Consider the following 22,595-nt stretch of genomic DNA (forward strand, 5'->3'; position numbering starts at 1 on the left):
CAAAGAAGGGCAGTGCCAAAGAATGCTCCAACTACTGCACAATTGCACCCATTTCACACGCTAGCAAGGTTATGCTTAAAATTCTACAAGGAAGGCTCAAGCAGTATGTGGACTGAGAACTCCCAGAAGTGCAAGCTGGATTTCGAAGGGGCAGAGGAACCAGAGACCAAATTGCAAACATGCGCTGGATTATGGAGAAAGCTAGAAAGTTCCAGAAAGACATCTACTTCTGCTTCATTGACTATGCAAAAGCCTTTGACTGTGTTGACCACAGCAAACTATGTCAAGTTCTTAAAGAAATGGGAGTGCCTGATCACCTCATCTGTCTCCTGAGAAATCTCTATGTGGGCCAAGAAGCTACAGTTAGAACTGGATATGGAACAACTGATTGGTTCAAAATTGGGGAAGGAGTACGACAAGGCTGTATATTGTCTCCCTGCTTATTTAACTTATATGCAAAATTCATCATGTGAAAGGCTGGGCTGGATGAATCCCAAACCGGAATTAAGATTGCCAGAAGAAATATCAGCAACCTCAGATATGCAGATGACACAACCTTGATGGCAGAAAGTGAGGAGGAATTAAAGAACCTTTTAATGAGGGTGAAAGAGGAGAGCACAAAATATGGTCTGAAGCTCAACATCAAAAAAAGAAGATCATGGCCACTGGTCCCATCAGCTCCTGGCCAATAGAAGGGGAAGAAATGGAGGCAGTGAGAGATTTTACTTTCTTGGGCTCCATGATCACTGCAGATGGTGACAGCAGTCACGAAATTAAGAGACGCCTGCTTCTTGGGAGGAAAGCGATGAGAAGCAAAGCTTGCAGCCATTCAGAAGCCACACCGGACGTTCAGCTTCTGAAAATTGTTCAAACACCGAAACCCTCACCCCCGGGTTTTGATTATTCGAAAGTCAATTTGTTTGGGAGCCAAGGCGTTTGAGATCCAAGGTATGACTGTACGCGCATCCCACTCTTGTTTGTATTAAGAACCGAAAGTGGCTTACAATATTTTTTTTTAAAAGGAAGCTAACCCTTTTTATATACTGCTCAATTGTGCATCCATAGCAGTAACCACAGGAAGGAGGACTGGTGGGACGAGCACAGAGAGAATAAATGCCTCGGTGCAACTGCAGCTACACAGCCGGACGCCTCCATCTTCCCAAGCTGCAACGAAACATCTCACCTGTATCGGTCTCTATAGCCACAGCAGGTGCCGTAACTCTTCAACGGTTTGACTTCATCACCAAAGGCGCAGTCCTCCATTGGCAGACGGATGCCAATCAAACCCTTGATTATTATTATTTTTAAAAAAACAACCACTCAAAGCAATTTAAAAAAAGAATCAAACAACGGAATTATCTGTTAAAAACAACTATTTTAAACATTCGGAAAACAATTAAATTCAACGATATGCTAAAACACAGGCTAAAACACATTATCTGGATAGGCTTGCCTAAACAAAAAATGTTTTCGACAGCTGACGAAAAGGTTACAGGGACGGCAGCTGTCCGATGCCAATCAGCAGAGAGTTCCAAAGTGTGGGTGCTGCCACGGTAAAATACATTTTATTTTTTACAAATGCGGAATGACTATTATGTGGCACTTGCCACAGCGCCAGCTCCACAGATCAAAGTGGTCAATGGTTATATATGGGGTAAGACGATCTCTCAGATAAACTCATCTCAACCTCAACCCAGCAGAGCAGGCATAGGGGTCCTTAGCCCCGGGGGCCAAATCCAGCCCCTCAGAACTCTTCCTGGTCCAAACCTCTTCAGCCACACCCCTCAGCAGCCCTGCTTTGGGCAATTTCCTTATATTTAACATTTTGTTCTTTCTCAAGGCTGCTTTCCTCAAATCATGCTGGTTCTGGCTGGCTTCAAGATGTAAATTTCAGCTAACCCCTTTCTTCAGCCTCCTCAGAGGAAAAGAACAGGCTTACCCACCCATGCATTTATTTAGGGGTGCCGTATTTCAAAAAGTGACAATCCAGACACAAAAATTGTTGAGCTATTTTTTTTTTTAAGTTGTGGCCAAAGTCGTTGAGCTCTGAAACTTCCTTTCTAAAGATCCTTCTAAAAATCGACACTTCCGGATTTTCCCGGACATGTCAGTGCTTTCCACCCGGTTACCATTGCCGGCGGCCAAATTCCAGACATATATCAACCCTAAGTTATTTCCATTACACTATACCATCTTGTAGCTGTAAGAGGGCCTTCTCTGTGCCAGCCCCTAAATTGTGAAACTCCCCACAGAGACATAACTGGCACCTTCGTTTTCACAAACGCTGAAGATGCGCCTCTTACTGCTTCTGACGCTATAGATCAGGGGTCTGCAACCTGCGGCTCCGGAGCCGCATGTGGCTCTTTTACATCTTTGCTGTGGCTCTGGGGCGGATAATAGCGAGGGGAGGAGGCGCATTGTGCGCCCCGACACTCCTCACTGTGGCGGGCGCTGTACTGGCTGTGACGTCACATGGGGGCGGTGCGTGCGTTAGTCACGCACCGTCCCGACGTCACCTTCCCGTCCGCTGTCAGATCGTGGCTCCGGAGATATATTTGTTTTAAATGTCGCAATGGTTTTGCGGCTCCCAGTTGTTGTTTTTTCTTCAGAAACGGGTCCAAGTGGCTCTTTTTGTCTTAAAGGTTGCAGACCCCTGCTATAGATGTATATTTTTAGGACCCACCCTAAGTCGTTTTAAATTGTTTTTAATTTTGTGTTTTAGTTGTTACCCGCCCTGGGACCTGAAGGTAGAGGGCGAGTAGTCAGTTGCAATTGTCATTCTGATGGTAAGGAGGATATTTTTAAACTAGGTTGGGTGGTCAAGGATTCCTTCGCAGTTATTCCTATATTGCAAGAGGTTGTTCCTTCCAAAGCTACAGTTCTACTATCATCTAATGAAGGTAAACGGTAGAAAATCCGGGACGGGTAAGGGAGACCTTCTTCACACAGCACATAGCTAAACTACAGAATTCACTGCCACAAGATGTAGTACAATTAGACAAATGTGTCGAGGATAAGACTGCTAATGGCTAGCATTCATGATGGATATATATTGCCTTCAGAATCAGAGGCAGTGTGCATCTGAATCCTCGTCACTCGGGAGCAGAATTGGGATAGGGTGTTGACCTCACACCCTGCTTATTATGCTTCCTACTGTGCTGACCCAGCAGGGATCATCTTAAGTCTTCTCACCAACAACCTTTCAACACTCCATACACGTTTTTAATGAGTTCTTCCTAGTACGAATTATTGGATGCCCAGAAAGGATTTCACGCATGCTTAAGATTTTTCCACGCTTCACTTATAGGGTTCTCCGCTTTGTGGATTCTTCAATGTCCACAGGTGTGCCTGCATACGCAGAAGCTCTTCCTGCACCCCAAACATTTATATAGCTTCTCCCCAGTGTGAATTCTTTAATGGAAAGTGAGACGCATGCTTCTACTGAAAACCTTTCCACATGCCGTGCATTAATATTTCGTCACGAGAGTGAGTCATTTGATGTTTAGTCAGGATTCCGCGTTGAATGAAGCTCCTTCCACATTCCAGGCATTTATACGGTTTCTCCCCTGTATGAGTTCTTTGATGGGTAGTCAGGATTCCACGCTGAATGAAGCTCTTTCCACACTCCAAGCACTGGTAGGGTTTCTCCCCTGTGTGAATTCGTTGATGAGAAGCAAGGCTTGATTTAACAGAAAATGTCATGCCACAGTCTGAACATTTATAGGGCTTCTCCCCCACATGATTTTTTTGATGAGAAGAGAGGTATGTGCTCCTACTGAAGCTCTTTCCGCACTCCAAGCATTGATAGGGTTTCTCCCCTGTGTGTATTCTCTGATGAGAAGCAAGGTTTGGGCTTCGACTGAAACTCTTTCCACACTCCAAACAATTATATGGTTTCTCCCCTGTGTGAGTTGTTTGATGGGAAGAAAGTTCCGGACTTGAACGGAAACTCTTTCCACACTCCAAACATTTATATGGCTTCTCTCCTGTGTGAATTCTTTGATGAGAAGTGAGATTCACCTTTTGAATGAAACTCTTTCCACACTCCAAGCACTGGTACGGTTTCTCTCCTGTGTGAATTCTTTGATGAGCAATGAGACCTGTTTTCCCACTGAAACTCTTTCCACACTCCAAGCATCCATATGGCTTCTCCCCTGTGTGAACTCTCTGATGACAAGTAAGGTTAGAACTGAAATGGAAGCTCTTCCCACACTCCAAGCATTGATATGGCCTGTCCCCTGTGTGGGTTCTCTGGTGAGAAGCAAGATTTACCTTCTGGCTGAAGCTCTTTCCACACTCGTAGCACTGATACGGTTTCTCTCCTGTGTGAGTTGTTTGATGGGCAATGAGGCCTGTTCTTACGCTGAAGCACTTTCCACATTGCAAGCACTGGTAGGGTTTCTCCCCTGTGTGAGTTGTTTGATGGGAAGAAAGTTCCGGACTTGAACGGAAGCTCTTTCCACACTCAAAGCATTTATATGGTCTGTCCCCTGTGTGGGTTCTCTGATGAGTATTGAGATTCACCTTCTGACTGAAGCTCTTTCCACACTCCAGGCATTTATATGGTCTCACGCCTGTGTGAATACTTCGATGAGCAATGAGGCCTGTTCTCCCGCTGAAGCACTTTCCACATTCCAGGCATCCATACGGCTTCTCCCCTGTGTGAACTCTTTGGTGGCAAGTAAGGTTGGAACTGAAATGGAAGCTCTTCCCACACTCCAAGCATTTGTACGGCCTGTCCCCGGTGTGGGTTCTCTGATGAGAAGTGAGGTTTACCTTCTGACTGAAGCTCTTTCCACACTCGGTGCACTTAAATGGTTTCTCCCCTGTGTGAGTCGTCTGATGGGAGACGAGGGCTGTTCTGCCGCTGAAGCTCCTTCCACATTCCAAGCATTTATATGGTTTCTCCCCTTTGTGGGTTGTTCGATGGGAAGACAGTTCTGCATTTGAACCGAAAGTCTTTCCACGCTCCAGGCATCTGTCCTCCACATGGGCTCTTTGGTGGGAAGTGAGATTTGAATTCTCTGTGAAGCTCTTTCCATACTCCAAGCACTGATATGGTTCCTCCACCGAGTGGATCAAACAGAAACTCTCTCCACAGTCCAGGCATTTATATGGTTTCTCTTCTGTGTCAATACTTTGATGGCCCATGAGGCCTGTTGTCACGCTAAAGCCCTTTCCATACTCTAGGCTTACATATGGCTTCTCCTCTGTATGGGTTCTGAAATGGCAAGTCAGGTCGGAACTGAAATGGAAGCTCTTTCCACACTCCAAGCACTGATATGGTTTCTCCTCTGTTTCCCTCAGCATGGAAGGGCTGTTCTTTTCCCCTCTCTCATCCATGTCTTCCTGAGCTGCGATTTCGTGGCAGTCAGTGTCCTGAGAGGCAGAGGCTTTTCCCCTCATCTTCTGATTTGCTTCGGTTTTCCTTCTCTGCTGTTCCCTCTTCTCACATGTGTCTCTTTCCAGAGACATCCTGGGAGAGTCTCCCTTCTCCTCGCTGTCCCATTCATCACCTGCTGGAACGGAGGGGGATAATCAGTCAGAAATGGAGCCTCAAATCATAGAACGACTCAAACAGTTGTGATAAGGGCTGAAAAGACTTAAGAGGGAATGTTTTTGTATATGCTGGAAGCAGCCCAGAGTGGCTGAGGCAACCAAAACAGATGGGCGGGGTACAAATACAGTCATACCTTGGTTGTCGAACACCTTGGTACTCGTCTGTTTTGGTTCCTGAACGCCACAAACCCAGAAGTGAGGGTTCTGGTTTGCGAATGTTTTTTGGAAGCCAAATGTCCAACATGGCTTCCGCGACTTCTGATTGAGTGCAGGAAGCTCCTGCAGCCAATCAGAAGCCGCGCCTGGGTTTTTGACCGTTTTCGGAAGTCAAACAGATTCTGGAACGGATTCCGTTCAAGAACCAAGGTACGACCGTAATAAAATTATTACTATTATTAGCATCATCACCACCATTTTAGCACAGGGAGAGGAAGCCTGCTAGACTGACCCCAACGTAACTAAACTTATTAATACTGTTATTAACAAACAGTTTGTTAGATTTGTTTCCTGCCTTTCCTCCCAAAGGAGCCCAGAAAAGCAAACAGCAAAATGTTGAAACAAAATTTTAAAATTCCTTCCAGTAGCACCTTAGAGACCAACTAAGTTTCTTATTGGTATGAGCTTTCGTGTGCATGCACTCTTCTTCAGATGTTAAAACAGCCCAATTTAAAAATTGATTTTTTTTAAAAAAAGTATTTAAAGTGTTTAAAAACCATTCAAAACAGTCTTAAGAACATTTGGAAGATCTGACAACAATAACATACCCCCATAATTATTACTTTCGACCTGACAACAATAACATACCCCCAGAGTTATTACTTTCATGGTTGCTATGGCCAGTATCTCTCAGCAATCGAACTCCTGGGTAAACAGGAATGCTCTTAACTTTCTCCTGAAGATCAGTAACAGAGACAGCTGCGCCTCACTCAGGAGGGGGAGCCAGCACCGAGAAGCTCCTGCCAGAAATAACTATGGACGGGGCAGCTCCATGGCCAAAGGTGAATGGAGGAGGGAGTTGTAATTGAGGAATCTTTAGTAGACCACAGCAGGTTGCCTATACCTTCCCTCAAAGCATCGTGAGAGCTGTGGTTTCTTAAGGGCTCTGAGAGTGGTCGTTAATAATAATAATAATAATAGTATTATTTATACCCTGCCCATCTGGCTGGGATTACCCAGCCACTCTGGGCGGCTCCCAACAGAATATTAAAAACACGATAAAACATCAAACATTAAAAGCTTCCTGATACAGGGCTGCCTTCAGATGTCTTCTAAAAGTCAGATAGTTCTTTATCTCCTTGACATCTGATGGGAGGGTGTTTCATAGGGCGGGTGCCACTACTGAGAAGGCCCTATGTCTGGTTGCCTGTATCTTGGCTTCTTGCAGGGAGGGAACCGCCAGAAGGCCCTCGGAGCTGGACCTCAGTGTTCAGGCTGAACGATGGAGGTGGAGATGTTCCTGCAGGTATACTGGGCCGAGGCCGTTTAGTGCTTTAAAGGGCAGTACCAACACTTTGGATTGTGCTCAGAAACATACTGGGAGCCAATGTAGGTCTTTCAGGACTGGTGTCATATGGTCTCGATGGCTGCCCCCAGTCACCAGTCTAGCTGCTGCATTCTGGATTAGTTGTAGTTTCCAGGTCACCATCAAAGGTAGCCCCATGTAGAGCGCATTGCGGTAGTCCAAGCGGGAGATAACTAGAGCATGTACCACTCTGGCGAGACAGTCTGTGGGCAGGTAGGGTCTCAGCCTGCGTACCAGATGGAGCTGATAAACAGCTGCCCTGGACACAGAATTGACCTGCGCCTCCATGGACGGCTGTGAGTCCAAAATGACTATTCCACTCACAGAGCTACAATTCCCAGAGTCGTCTGGGAAGAAGGATTGACTCCTAAGCCACTCTGGGAACTACAGCACTGTGAAGGGAACAGGGGTCTCTCTTGACAACTCTCAGCACTCATTTTTGTTCAGACAAGGTTTCCCTGCTGGAACACCTAGTCTCTCCGCTGTGTGTGTGTGTTTCTACATTTATCTGTGATTCTGTTCTGTGCTGTTTTTAATCTGGGTTCTTTTTTCTTAAATATATATATATAATTCTGTACATCCTCTTGAGACGTACATTTAATTAATGAGCTTTATATACCGTATTTTTCGCTCTATAGGACGCACTTTTTCTCTCCTAAAAAGAAAGGGAAAATGTGTGTGCGTCCTATGGAGCGAATGCAGGGGGGAGGCAGGCGGGAAAAGCCCCCAAGAGCCGCACACAAGCTCCGTGCGGCTCTTGCGGGCTTTTCCCCAGGAGGGAGAAGGGACTGACTGGCTGCATAAGTCCCTTCTCCCTCCTCGTAAAAAAGCCAGCAGAAGCCGCGCAGCCCCTTTAAAGAGCGCACCGCTCTTGGGGGCTTTTCCCCGAGGAGGGACAAAGGACTGACTGGCCGCATCAGTCTCTTCTCCCTCCTCGTAGAAAAGCCCACAGGAGCCGTGCGCTCCTTAAAGGATGCGTGGCTCCTGTGGGCTTTTGCGAGAGATGGGGGAATTCCCCCACCTCCCGCAAAAACAGGGAGAAGGTCTGGGAGAAGCACACAGGCCGCCTGCAGCCTGTCCGCTGCTCCCACAGCTGGGGGGAATCATATTTTTTTCCTTGATTTCCCCCTCTGAAAACTAGGTGCGCCCCATAGTCAGGTGCGCCCTATGGAGCGAAAAATACGGTACCCCTTTACTGTAAGAGAAAAACCCTCAAAGCATTTTACAAAAAGAATAAGACAATGGGAAAATGTGGTCAGCAACTGGGTGACAACCGAACATTAATTAAGAAATGATGCAGCTATGGGGGGAAACGAACAACATATGTTTGCAACACGAGCGGGAAACCTGATTTTAAGAAATTGTATTATATTAAAGTAATTTGGTTTGTAAAAATGTGGAAAACTAATAAAAAGATTTTTTTAAAAAAAGAAGAAAACAATGAACTTATCAGCAAAAACCAGTTAAAAACAACTATTTTAGCCACTCAAAAGAACTGAAAATCAACAGTGCTAAAAATGGTAGTGGATAAATGAATAAGGCTTCCCTTGCAGGGAGTTGGAATACGTGATCCCTGGTCATTTTCGAGCTCTACAGTTCTATGTGCTGCAGAGATAATCAGCTAAAGAAAAAAGCTGTGTCTTACCCAGAGAGGCCAGAATCTCCCAGTTCTCCTCCATGACTTCCCTGTGTAGGGACCTTTGGTCCGGATCCAGCAGGGCCCATTCTTCCTCAGAGAAATGCACAGCCACCTCCTCGAAGGTCACCAAATCCTGGAAGAGAAGCAAACATTTCCTCCTCACCGATGACGGAACATTTATTTACCAGCAAAATCCCAAGTGCAGACGAGGTGGGTGGGTTTTACCCTCAGCGCCGAAGATGGTTTGGGTTAATCCACGTGCATGTGGTTTTAAATCCATTTAAACATTTTCATTCTACAGTGGTGCCTCGCAAGACGAAAAGAATCCGTTCTGTGATTCTCTTTGTCTAGCGGTTTTTTCATCTTGCGAAGCAAGCCCATTGACGGATTAGCGGATTAGCGCCTTTTAATGGCTTATCGGATCAGCTGATAAGCGGCTTAGCGGCTTAGAAAAAGGGGGGGAGGGGAAAAACCCCGCAGGAACTCGCAAGACGTTGTCATCTTGCGAAGCAAGCCCATAGGAGATTCGTTTTGCGAAGCACCTCCAAAACGGAAAACTCTTTCGTCTAGCGAGTTTTCCGTCTTGCGAGGCATTCGTCTTGTGGGGCACCACTGTATTAAATTGCATTTCAATGTGTGTTTTAAGATGCTTGCAACTGTTGATTAAACCGTTTTTTAAAAGCTATTTCATTTCATTACATGCACATGTTTGAGAGATACAGAAACAAACCACAGCTTGCCTGTTTTTCTTTATTATAATTTTTTCCCCTATTTTTCAAAAGTGTTTTGATGTAAAAACACTCCAATGTTTCCCAACAAATATAAATCTATAAATATAAATAATATAAATAATATAAATAATATAAATAATATAAATAATATAAATAATATAAATAATATAAATAATATAAATAATATAAAAATATAAATTGACTTCCCCCACTCCTTTTGCGGTTTCTTATATTTTTAAGATTTATAACACTGCACCTCCTTCGTTACTCCAATTAGTGTATTTTTTAACATTAGCTTTAACTGTTTGGTTTAGGTTGCAGCTTGCCTGTTTGACCCGCAACTTTAGAAAGAAAATGACGCACAACGGAGAAATGGTTATTGCAGAGAGATAAAATCAATGTTACGAATGATAAGGCTATGATTTCATGGAAGTGCAACTGAGAAGTCAAAAAGTTCTGGTATACAATCAAATCCAGATAAAACTATACTTTACAGGAGCCTGCCAGCTGTAAGTTTGTATTTGGACGTACCGTATTTTTCGCTCTATAGGACGCACTCTTCCCCCTTCAAAAATGAAGGGGAAATGCGTGTGCATCCTATGGAGCGAAGACGCCATAGCCCCACGACCCTCTCCCGGCTGGAGAGGTGACGCGCGGCTATGGCAGGAGCCTCTCCGCTGCACCTTTCCGCTGCTCCCTGACCTGCTCTTTGGAGCTGGTGGTGGGCTTCCCCCCGCCAGCCCCAAAGAGCAGGTCGAAAGGAACCTGAAGCCTGGAGAGCGAGAGGGGTCAGTGCACACCGACCCCTAAAACGGCACCTTGTTTTAGAGTGGGAAAACAAGAGGGGGAAAGTTCTCCCCCTCTCTGTGCAGCGCCTCCTGCCGCTTCACTGAAGGGGCGCTGGGCAGAGAGGGGGAGAATTTTTTTTTTTCTTGTTCTCCCCCCCTCTAAAACAAAGTGCGTCCTATTGTCCGGTGCGTCCTATGATGCGAAAAATGCGGTAATTCATGAATGGCTACCATGTAGCTGCATGGTCCATAGGTTTGTCTTTGGTTTTTAAAAACGATTCGGTTTTCTTTTTAATTGTATTATTTCATCCGGTGATTTTCCCCCCCGGGAAAATAGGTGGGGGAACTTACCACTAAATGTGTTTGTTTGTTGCAGGCCCAGTCACAGTGCCCCTCTCCCAGGCAGTGGCTAAATGCAAGTTGTGATTAATAAACTCAAGCAGACAATGATCTGGATTTGAAATGGCTAAAACTTTATTGATGACAGATGGAGGGGGATTTTTGGCTGAGGCACTGTGGGTATATATCCGTTCCAGCCCCCTCAGACAAAAAAATAATAATTATTTAATTTTTAAAAGGTAAGGGAGTTCAGTTCCCCCCAGTTCCTGCTCCAAAAAACAAAAACAAAATTCCCTGATTTTTATCACAGACGCATTTGCAGCCCTGGGGTCCTTTTGAGGGGCGAATAGCACTTAATGGCTGTCAGGGATTATGGAAACCACCCATAATCTGTTGAGAATCTGCAAGCTGCCAGAACAACCTGTTGTGCATTTTTCCAAGGCTTGATAATTTGCACAGCCAGAAACACTACACTGGGTCCATTACATTTTCCACACAGCCTTGAAGTGAATTGAAGTGTCTGGAGGTGATTGGAGGATGGATGGCGGCTAACAGACTGAGGTTGAATCCTGACAAGACAGAAGTACTGTTTTGGGGGGACAGGTGGGTGTGGGGGACTCCCTGGTCCTGAATGGGGTAACTGTGCCCCTGAAGGACCAGGTGCGCAGCCTGGGAGACATTTTGGACACAGCTGTCCATGGAGGTGCAGGTCAAATCCGTGTCCAGGGCAGCTGTCTACCAGCTCCATCTGGTACACAGGCTGAGACCCTCCCTGCCCACAGACTATTTCGCCAGAGTTGTGCATGCTCTGGTTATCTCCTGCTTGGACTACTGCAATGTGCTCTATGTGGGGCTACGTTTGAAGGTGACCCAGAAAATACAACTAACCCAGAATGCGGCAGCTACACTGGTGACCGGGAGCGGCTGCTGGGATCATATAACACCAGTCCTGAAAGACCTACATTGGCTCCCAGTACGTTTCCAAGCACAATTCAAAGTGTTGGTGCTGACCTTTGAAGCCCTAAATGGCCTTGGCCCAGTGTACACGAAGGAGTGTCTCCACCCCCATCGTCCAGTCCAGACACTGAGGTCCAGCTCTGAGGGCCTTCTGGCAGCTCCCTCCCTGTGAGAAGTGAGGTTACAGGGAACCAGGCAGAGGGCCTTCTCTGTAGTGGCGCCCACCCTGTGAAACACCCTCCCATCAGATGTCAAGGAGATAAAGAACTATCTGACTTTTAGAAGACATCTGAAAGCAGCCCTGTATCAGGAAGTTTTTTTATGTTTGATGTTTTATTGTGTTTTTAATATTCTGTTGATAGCCGCCCTGAGTGGCTGGGGAATCCCAGGCAGATGGGTGGGGTATAAATAATAAATTATTATTATTATTATTTGGAATTCCAGGTGCCAGCACAGCAATAAATCACAGCAACACAATCTGGTATAGATAGAACTTTTTTTTTTACTACTGGCTTTAAAAGCTTAACAATTCCAAAAACTATTTACCTGCTTCTCCAATAGAGGCACACTTCTTTCTAAGTCTTTTTAAGGTCTTGCCATAGTTGGCTGCAAGACACACCCCGCCCTCAAAGGACTACATCCTTTCATTTTGAGGTTTATGTTCAGACTAAACAGACTCTTACTCAATTCCAGAAAATGAGCATGTATTGAGTGTTGAGCTTGCGGATGTAAAAACCAAACCAAACGAAACCAGCAAGAAAGCAGCTTCTGGAAATTGCATGATTTCTGGCAAACGAATGTCTCACCCTGACAATGGCATCCATAACAGGCCTGGTGGGCAGATGCTGAGGGAATGAGACATATCCAGAAAAGTGAGCCCCTCTCCATCTCCCCAGTGATCCTTCTCCTTACCAGATCCTTTTCCATCACAGCTCCTTCCCTTCCACCACCAGGGAGAGATGACCCGCTACATGCTGCTGGCATCATTCCATCTCCTGCAAGAGACAAATAAAAAATTAATAATAATTTATTATTTATACCCCACCCATCTGGCTGGGTTTCCCCAGCCACTCGGGGCGGTTTCCAACAGAATATTAAAATACAATAACCTATTAAACATTAAAAGCTTCCCTAAACAGGACTGCCTTCAGATGTCTTCCAGAAGTCTGGTAGTTGTTTATCTCTTTGACATCTGGTGGGAGGGCGTTCCACAGGGTGGGTGCCACCACCGAGAAGGCCCTCTGCCTGGTTCCCTGTAACTTGGCTTCTCGCAGCGAGGGAACCTCCAGAAGGCCCTCAGAGCTGGACCGCAGTGTCCGGGCAGAACGATGGGGGTGGAGACGCTCCTTCAGGTATACTGGGCCGAGGCCGTTTAGGGCTTTAAAGGTCAGCACCAACACTTTGAAGGGGTGAGAAGGCTGTTTTGGGTTGCCTTGCCTCCAGGTTGTGCCATGAACCACTTAACGGATTTGCCCCCACATCCTGTCGTTGCAGGAAGTCCGTACAGGGCTCGAACCTGCAATCTTGGCGTTGACAGCACCGTGCTCTAACCAACTGAGCTATCCAAGCGCAATGGATACAGAGTAAACAAAAAAACATGAGCATACCCAAGGGTGAAGCATTATCATTGCAATCCTGTGATAGGGACTCTCTGGCCCGCCGGCAGCTGCTGTTGCTGCTGCTGCTAGACTCCAACTCCTCGCATCCCTCAGCCGTGGCCTAGCATCAGGCAGCAGAGGAACCAACCCCCACGGCAGGTTGCCAGTAACGGATAAAACGAGGAAAAGTCCTTGCCATCTGCTTTTTATTCAACGTTCACAGAGAGAGGCTTGGGAATCCAGCCTTGCGGAATAATGGTGTTGTCCCGAGTGAATCTCCACCCTCTCTGTCTCTCCCATTTCCTTATGAGTTATCGCTACAGGTGCTGCAAAGTGCCCTCTGAACTCTTTGCTCTCCTACTTTCTTTTTATATATATATACATTTTTATTGATTTTTTAACATATCAGTTCCAAGAGTCATACAACATATCTTCCCATCTTATACAATATTTTTGACTTCCGTCAACACCTCTGATGATTTTCCGTTTTTTATCACTTATTCTGCATTTCTTAATTTCCTATTACATTTAATTGTCCTTAACTAATAATTCTTTTCATAGCCTCTCTTGCAATATTTCAAATAATCCACCTTACAAAACTTCTTGCAGTCCTACTAGCGTAGTCTGTTCATCACAATTACTTTTCAGATACGGCGGTACCTCTGGTTACATACTTAATTCGTTCCGGAGGTCCATTCTTAACCTGAAACTGTTCTTAACCTGAAGCACCACTTTAGCTAATGGGGCCTCCTGCTGCCGCTGCGCGATTTCTGTTCTCATCCTGAAGCAAAGTTCTTAACCCGAGGTACTATTTCTGGGTTAGCGGAGTCTGTAACCTGAAGCGTCTGTAACCTGACGTACGACTGTAATGTATATAAATATATATATATTTTCTGTTCTTTGGGTACCTCTCCCCCAAATATTCCTAAAAGTAAAGCTTCTGTGTATTTTGAACAAAAGTTATCTTCAACATTTTTTTCAGCTCATTATAAATCATTTATCAGAAAGCTTTTGCTACCTTTCATAACTCCCACATATGGAAGAAAGTACCCTCTTGTGGGGGGAAAGTGGGATATAAATATAACAACAACATTAAGGGTACTGCAAATTATAGTTCTGTGGTGGGGGAACCATAGTTCTGAGAATTCCAAATTCTGAGAATTTGGAAGAAATTGCTTTAAATATGCATTGGATATGCTTTCAATGGTGTGGCTCTTAACCTGAGGTACTATTTCTGGATTAGCGGAGTCTGTAATCTGAAGCGTATGTAACCTGAAGCGTATGTAACCCGAGGTACCACTGTACATACCTCAGGTTGAAGTAGCTTCAGGATGAGTATTTCGGGTTACGCTCCGTGGTGACCCGGAAGTAACGGAGCGCGTTACTTCTGGGTTTTGCCGATCGTGCATGCACAGACGGTCAAAATGACGTCACACGCATGTGCGGAAGCGGCGAATTGCGACCCACACACACGCAGATGCGGGTTGCGTTTGCTTCAGGATGCGAACAGGGCTCCAGAACAGATCCTGTTCGCATCCAGAGGTATCACTGTAGTTCATATATTTACTCCAGTCATCTAAGAATCTCTGATCCTGCAGGTTTAGAATCCTTCCTGTTACAGTGGTATCTCGGGTTACATACGCTTCAGGTTACAGACTCCGCTAACCCAGAAATAGTGTTTCAGGTTAAGAACTTTGCTTCAGGATGAGAACAGAAATTGTGCTCCGGCGGCACAGCGGCAGCAGGAGGCCCCATTAGCTAAAGTGGTGCTTCAGGTTAAGAAAAGTTTCAGGTTAAGAACGGACCTCCGGAACGAATTAAGTACTTAACCCGAGGTACCACTGTAATTTATCTAGTTCTGGATAGTCCATTGCTCTCCTATTTTCAAGGCCCGCCAGGTTCCGAGAGAGGGGGGTCTGGAATGCTTTCTAAAGACACTAAGTCCGTCACCCCCCCCCGGTGCTTCTTCCTCCTCTGAGCTGTGACCTCCCTCAAATCCCTCTTGTGATTCTGAACTCCCCCTCCTCCTCTGCCCAGTCCCTGACACCTGTCAGTCAGAGGCTGATGGGAGGTGGGGTCCAGCGACATTTGGGAGGCCACAGTTTCCCCACCCGTGCAGGAATCCTTACCAAGCAAGGTGGCCCCTCTGCCACGCTCTGGGGCGATCCCGCGTTGTGGGGGGCTCTGCCTTGTCCCTAGAAGAGCTTCCTCCGAGTCAGAAAATCTGGCGCTCGCTTCTGCAAGCAGGCCTTTCTCCTGGAGCAGAGATGGGAGTGCAAAGCATTAGGAAAAGGATGGCAGAGGCAAAGATGCATCAGAAGAATTAGACCAAAATAGCCTGTCCAGTTCCAGCATTCGGTTGTCCATGTTAGGATATTTCCGTTCGACCTTAAAAGGGAGCAGGATGTTTGTGTCACAGCCTGCGTATTTCCTGTTCACAGGATGTTTCTGTTGTGTCTTTGCTTTCGTTTCTCTCTCTGTGCCAGAGACACTGAAGCAGGCAGTCATGTTTTCTTTGTTCTGATCAAACGCTGAATAAACTTGTAAATAATGCTCTCCTGTGTGCATCTTTTGCTGTGCATTATCTGCTGATAGAGCGTGCACCAGCTCTGGAATGTGGCAGGCTATTTCTGGAGCTCGTGTGGCTAATTGCTGATACTGCGTGTCTACGGGAGATCGATGGACGTCCGGAGACGGCTTGGGGGCCATGATGGACTTTGTCTCCCTGGCAGTATCCCAACAGTCCAGGCTGGCTAACTAGAAGCCTCCAGGAACGTAAGCTAAGGGCCTATCTAGTCCAGCGTCCTGTTCTCACAGTGGCCAACCAGGTGCCCGTGGGAAACCCAAATGCAGGATTCGAGCTCTTGTGTGCGGTTTCCAGCGACTGGCATTCAAAAGAGTTACTGTCTCCTTCCATGGAGCTTTTTGAATTATGGTGCTGGAGGAGACTCTTGAGAGTCCCATGGACTGCAAGAAGATCAAACCTCTCCATTCTGAAGGAAATCAGCCCTGAGTGCTCACTGGAAGGACAGATCCTGAAGCTGAGGCTCCAATACTTTGGCCACCTCATGAGAAGAGAAGACTCCCTGGAAAAGACCCTGATGTTGGGAAAGATGGAGGGCACAAGGAGAAGGGGACGACAGAGGACGAGATGGTTGGACAGTGTTCTCGAAGCTACCAGCATAAGTTTGACCAAACTGCGGGAGGCAGTGGCAGACAGGAGTGCCTGGCGTGCTCTGGTCCAGGGGGTCACAAAGAGTCGGACACGACTAAACGACTAAACAACAACAACAAGCCATGGAGCCACAGCATAGCCATCCTGGCTAGTAGCTGTGAATAGGCCTCTCCTTCATTAACTTGCCCAGTTCTCTTTTGAAGCCATCCAAGATGGCGGCCATCACTGCCTCCGGTGGCAAGGAGTTCCATAGTTTACACTGGCATACCTAGGTATATCAGTGTATTTAAATCTGAATTGTCAAATTGTGTAATTGTTATTATGGTTTTTGTTGTAGTGTCTTTTGCGGTTGTTGTTTGTATCAAAAAAATGAATAAATATTATTTTTTTTAAAAAAAGGAGTTCCATAGTTTAAAGTATGTGCTGCATGAAGAATTACTTTCTGTCCTGAATTCAGCTTGGATATCTCAAAGTTACCATGTTATGAGAGAGGGATGGGGGGGGGGGAACTATCTATTCGAGTTCTCGTACTATGACTCATTTTATAAACTTCTATCAGGTCATCTCTTTTCGCCTCTTAGATAGTTTTAGGAAATCCTCCTTCACCTTCACTGCCTTTGGTTTGGTTTGGTTCTAATTCTGACTATGTATTTTGTGTTTCTTATACTGTCAGTATAAGTTTCATTAACAATTTCTGTTTTACGTTTTAGAATGTTCATTTAGACAACCTTAAAATATCAAAATATCAATGACTTCCCTTCTTCTCTTCCCTGGGTCATTTTGCATATCATAAATCTCTACATATTTTACGATATACGATATCTTTATTGTCATTGTCCCTTGCGGAACAATGAAATTGAAAACTACATAAAACTACATAAAAACTACATAAAACTACATAAAAACTACATAAAACTACCACAAAACTACATAAAACTACATAAAACTACATAAAAACTACATAAAACATTCAAAAGCCCCTAAAAACTCTAAAACCCCATTTTAAAATACACTATACTACAGAGACCCCTTATGCTGCGTTTAGAACCAGAATTGCATTAGCGTAGAAACTGTTTTTCAGGCGGCTAGTCCTGGCCTTTATAACCCTATACCTTCTTCCAGAAGGCAGAAGCTGAAAGAGATCATTTCCGGGGTGCGCACTATCCTGCGCTATCTCTGCCGCTTTCTTATGGCACCTGGCAGCATAGATTTGATCTAAGGTGGGAAGAGCACACCCAATAATTCTCTCTGCAGTCTTTACAACCCTGGACAGCATTGTTTTTTTCCCTGGCTGTGCAGCTCCCAAACCACACGCACAGACCATAAGTTAGTACGCTCTCCACAGTGCAATGGTAGAATGCCATCAACAGGTCCTTTGAGAGATTGTTTTTCCGGAGGATTCTCAGAAAATATAACCTCTGCTGTGCTCTCTTCATCAGGTCTTTGCTGTTCTCTCCCCAGGTTAGGTCGTCTCTCAACTCCATTCCCAGAAATCAAAACACCGAGACCTGTTCCACGCACTTCCCCTCAATAATAAGTGGCTGAATATTCAATTTACATTTCCTAAAGTCCACAATGATCTCTTTTGTTTTCTTTAAGTTAAGCAGTCAGGTGGTTTTTTTCCTGCGCCACTCCCCCAACTGCTCAACTTCCTTCCTATAGGCCGTCTCCCCCTCTCCAGCCGTAATTAAACCAACCACCGTTGTATCATCATCATATTATACATAAACTAAACCATTCCATTTTTACATACATCAATACTCATTTACACTGTAAAAAATTTATCTTAATGCTGCCCACGTTTTCAAGTGTACACAGTCTCCCCCCCCCATATATTCAATAAATATTTCCCAATCTTCTCTAAACATATGTTCTTCTCTTTCTCTTATTCTATATGTTAAATCTGCAAGCTGCACATATTCCATCGATTTAAGTTGCCATTCTTCTTTAGTTGGGACCTCACCCGTTTTCCATTTTGGGGCTAACAAAACATTGTGTTTCTTATATCATCATTTTATGTTGTGAACCACGCTGAGATCTATAGATGAAGGGCAATATATAAGAATAAAAATGTTCTCACCTGCTGCTCTTCCTGCCTCCTGTCGTCTGCCCGGCTCAGGAGGAAACCTTTGACCAGGGCCACCGCCTGGGAGCTGGTCTCTGCTCCACATTCCCTCACCCAGTTCTCCATCTCCGGAGGGAGGACAGCCAAGAACTGCTCCAGGACCACCAGGTCCAGGATCTGAGCCTTGGTGTGTCTCTCCGGCTTCAGCCACTCGCGGCAAAGATGGTGGAGTCGGCTGCAAACCTCTTGAGGCTCCTCAGCTTCCTGGTAGCGGAACTGCCTGAAATGCCAGCGCTGGACATCTAAGCTGAGCGTCTCTTCCTCTCCCAGGATGTTCTCCACAGTTCTTTTCCAGAATTCCCCACTGCTCCCAGGCTCGGGGTCGCTTCCTCCTTCAAGGCCAGCTGGGTTTTGCTCATCCATTGGGAAAACCTCCCACCGATTTCCGTCTAGAGGCAGAGAGGGGAGCAATTGGAGCAGACCACCAAATCCTGCCAAGTGTGACATTGTCCCGTTAGCAAATGGGGGGAGAATCTGCTGGGGGAACGCATGCCAGAAGTGGGAGGGGCTGGAACATGTGGTGGGAGGTGCCAGAGCCCAATGTGGGTGGGGCAAGAACCAGGCCCCGCCTCCCACATTCTATTTATCCCACACAATTCCTTTGCCACTCACTCACTCACTGGGTGCGACCTTGGGCCAGCTGCTGGTTCTCAGCCTAGCAGGGCTGTTGTGGGGATTAAATCAGGAGGGGGAGAACCATCTACTGCACCTTGTAGCAGTGAGATATCTAGCTGTCTGATGGCATAGTGCAGGAATCAGTTGCAGCGCAGGAATGATTTTTCTTTTCTTTTTTTGAGGTGTGGTGGAGGTAGGTCACAGCCTATAAGTAGGTTAACCTTCCTCTCCTTAAAATAACCCTGCTATGCTGCAGATAGGTGAGGAAATGCTGCAATGGGAGCTTTTACCCTCTTCCCCAATCACCTGGCAGATGGACCTAAGACTAGCCTTGCATCAGTAAGCACCAGCGCCACTCTTTTTCTTCCTTGTTTTGATTTTTTGTGGTGTCCCCCCCATTCCTCCCTATGCACCCCAGACTAGACAACATGGGCATAGGATGCCCATCATAATAATAATAAATTATTATTTATATCCCGCCCTCCTCAGCCGAAGCTGGGCTCAGGGTGGCTAACAACAATAAAATAATACAACATTCTAAAATCATTTCATTATAAAATTAATTCAAATCAAATTGATGGCAACCATTGGGCTAGAGTTCTGTGAAGATTGCCAGAGGAGGGAGTCAGGCTGTGCCCTGGCCAAAGGCTTGGTGGAACAGCTCTGTCTTGCAGGCCCTGCAGAAAGATGTCAAGTCCCGCAGGGCCCTAGTTTCTTGTGGCAGAGCGTTCCACCAGATCGGAGCCACAGCCGAAAAAGCCCTGGCTCTGGTTGAGGCCAGCCTTAACCTCCCTGTGGCTTGGGACCTCCAAGATGTTTTTGTTTGAAGATTGTAAATTCCTCTGTGGGACATACCAGGAGAGGCGGTCCCGTAGGTACGAGGGTCCTAGGCTGTATAGGGCTTTAAAGGTTAAAACCAGCACCTTAAACCTGATCCTGTACTCCACCGGGAGCCAGTGCAGCTGGTATAGCACCGGATGGATGTGATCCCGCAGCGAAGACCCCGTAAGGAGTCTCGCTGCGGCATTCTGCACCCGCTGGAGTTTCTGGGTGAGTCTCAAGGGCAGCCCCACGTAGAGCGAGTTACAATAATCCAGTCTGGAGGTGACCGCCGCGTGGATCACAGTGGCTAGGTCAGGGCGAGAGAGGTAAGGAGCCAACTGCTTAGCTTGGCAGAGATGAAAAAATGCCGCCTTTGTTATAGCTGCAATCTGCGCCTCCATGGAGAGGGAGGTATCGAAGATTACACCCAAACTCTTAACGGACGGTGCTGGCACTAATTGCACCCCCGCAAGAGATGGGAGTTGCCCCCTCGATCCCATATCGTCCGGACCCTGCCAAAGGACCTCTGTCTTCGAAGGATTTAACTTCAACCGGCTCCCATGTAACCATCCAGCCACACGTTAAAGAAAAAAATTATTCTCAACTGGATGCCATCCTATCAGAGAAGCCCAAGGAGGATAAAATTTTCCTCTTGGGTGGTTATGTGGATGCTGCGTGTGTCCTGATTGAGCTCAGTCTTATTATTATTATTATTAATAATAATAATAATAATAATAATAATTTCTTATACCCCGCCCAACTGACTGAGTTGCCCCCAGCTGTTCTGGGTGGCTTCCAAAGAAAATATAGAGGGAAAGAAAGAAAGACACCTAGATTTCCGAAACAGGGTTGCCTTCCATTTCCCCATGGGGTGCAATGAGGGAAGGGGCAGATATAGGATCCTGCACCCGCTATGGTGGCTTTTCCCCTCCAGCCTGCGGCCGGTGCAGGAATCTGGGCATCTTCCCCAGCCAGAGGCGCCCTGGCCCTTAAGGCCAGCTTTGCACCCCGGGGCTCCCCTTCCTGCAGAGGCACGCAAGAGGCGCGGGGGCTCACCTGCTCCAAGCGGGGCCGCCGATGAAGCGCTCCGGGGAGAGGCAGAAGGTCGCTTTTCTCCTCCGCCAGGCAGGGGAATAAAGACTTGGGGGGGGGGGAGGAGGGGGAGGCATCGGCTCCGGAGAGTTGGGAGACTACAACTCCCATCATGCCCGGCAACTGGCTCAGCGGGCTGAGGATGATGGGAGTTGTAGTCCAATCGCCTCTGGCTCGACCTAGGCTGGAGAACAACTGCGGAAGGACTCCGCCTCCGCCACTTCCGGTCCTCCCGCCTCAAATCCTTGTCCTGTCTAGGATTCAGATTCACTTCGTTTTAACCCCTGGGAGGCCAGGGAGAGGCGCATCATACTTCTCTCTCCATACATAGGTCACTTCCCAGCAATGAATTGCTAGCCTACGCAATACCAACCAACCAACCAATGTTTATTACAGCAAACAGCCAGCATGTGGGGTGGGGGGCGCAACAGATCAATAAAACAGACGAACACAATAATGTTGTATTGTGCTTTTATTTTTTGTTGTGAGCTGCCAAAAGTGGCTGCGGCAACCTAGTCAGATGGGTGGCAATTATTATTATTATTATTATTATTATTATTATTATTATTATTATTATTATTATTATTAATTTAGAAGTGATACAACAAACAAAGCCATCCAAAAAATGCAAACCTTTAAAAAAGGAGGAAGAAACAGTTTCATCTGTTGGGTTGGGCTAGATGACCCAACTCTGCAAAACTATGATTCTTAATAATAATAATAATAATAACAATAATAATTTATTACTTATACCTCGCCCATCTGGCTGGCCCTCCCCAGCCACTCTGGGTGGCTTCCAACAGAATTTTTTTATATATAAAAAACTATAATAAAACATCAAACATTAGAAACTTCCCTGAACAGGGCTGCCTTCAGGTGTCTTCTAAAAGTCAAGATGGTTGTTTATCTCTTTGACATCTGTTGGGAGGGCGTTCCACAGGGCAGGCACCACTACTGAGCAGGCCCTCTGCCTGGTTCCCTGTAACTTGGCTTCTTGCAGTGAGGGAACCACCAGAAGGCATGTTCCTGTGCTCTCTTCAAAATAAACCTCTAGGCGAGTCTGCTGTTTCTTCGCTGTTGCAACCTTCTGCTCAGATGCTGCAACTGTTTGAGGCCTTTTGATGTTTTGTGGTTTTATGAAAAAGCAACATTTTCATTCCTTCCACTAGCTGACCACCTTCTGCCACCTCTTCCTCCAACCACAGTCCTCAAAAACACATATTCAATTCAAGTTTTTCAGGGAAGTTTTTAATGTGTGACATTTTAGTTTACCGGTATTTTTGGCCTTTGTTGGAAGCTGCCCAAAGTGGCTGGGGAGGCCCAGCCAGATGGGCGGGGTACAAATAATAAATTATATTATGTTATATATATAATCATTTTAACCTTTAGGAGTGTGTGGGAGACGATGCATTATAGGCCAGAGCTGTGCGTATAATAATCCTGTGTTATTACGGTGGCAAGGTTGCTACAGGAACAAAGGTGGAAAGTCTACAGCCCTAAGCGCTACAGAAGAATGGCCAATAAAACTAATGGATTTGGCTGAGATGCCAATGTTAACACATTTAATTAGAGAAAAATAATTACTGTGCAAATAAGGACTAGGGAATTTCTTATGGGCTTTTGGCATGAAAGA

General features: G+C 46.0%; 2 protein-coding genes across 2 annotated transcripts in view; both read right to left on the reverse strand.

The window, feature by feature from the left end:
- Positions 1 to 22,595, reverse strand: part of LOC310701614 (uncharacterized protein) — a 70,612-nt gene that overhangs the window by 8,714 nt on the left and 39,303 nt on the right. The window lies entirely within an intron of this gene.
- LOC310701119 (uncharacterized protein) lies at positions 1,356 to 21,147 on the reverse strand. The gene is made up of 7 exons (XM_083491423.1): positions 20,927 to 21,147; positions 18,389 to 18,822; positions 15,263 to 15,389; positions 12,448 to 12,530; positions 8,727 to 8,853; positions 2,658 to 5,519; positions 1,356 to 2,314 (listed from the first exon to the last, which is right to left on the reverse strand). The coding sequence occupies exons 2-6, from the start codon at positions 18,794 to 18,796 to the stop codon at positions 3,439 to 3,441; spliced, it is 2,826 nt and encodes a 941-aa protein (XP_083347549.1). The 5' UTR covers positions 18,797 to 18,822; positions 20,927 to 21,147; the 3' UTR covers positions 1,356 to 2,314; positions 2,658 to 3,438.

This window comes from Podarcis liolepis (genome assembly GCF_965112155.1).
Source record: "Podarcis liolepis genome assembly, chromosome: 2".
NCBI classification, from domain to species: Eukaryota; Metazoa; Chordata; class Lepidosauria; order Squamata; family Lacertidae; genus Podarcis; species Podarcis liolepis.

Coding starts and splice junctions, on each gene's coding strand:
- LOC310701119 (XM_083491423.1), bottom strand. CDS start 18,796: ATGGATGAGCAAAACCCAGCTGGCCTTGAAGGAGGAAGCGACCCCGAG. Junction 15,390..18,388: donor GGAGGCAGGAAGAGCAGCAG/GTGAGAACATTT, acceptor TCTCTGCTCCAG/GAGAAAGGCCTGCTTGCAGA. Junction 12,531..15,262: donor CAGAGGGGCCACCTTGCTTG/GTAAGGATTCCT, acceptor TGTCTCTTGCAG/GAGATGGAATGATGCCAGCA.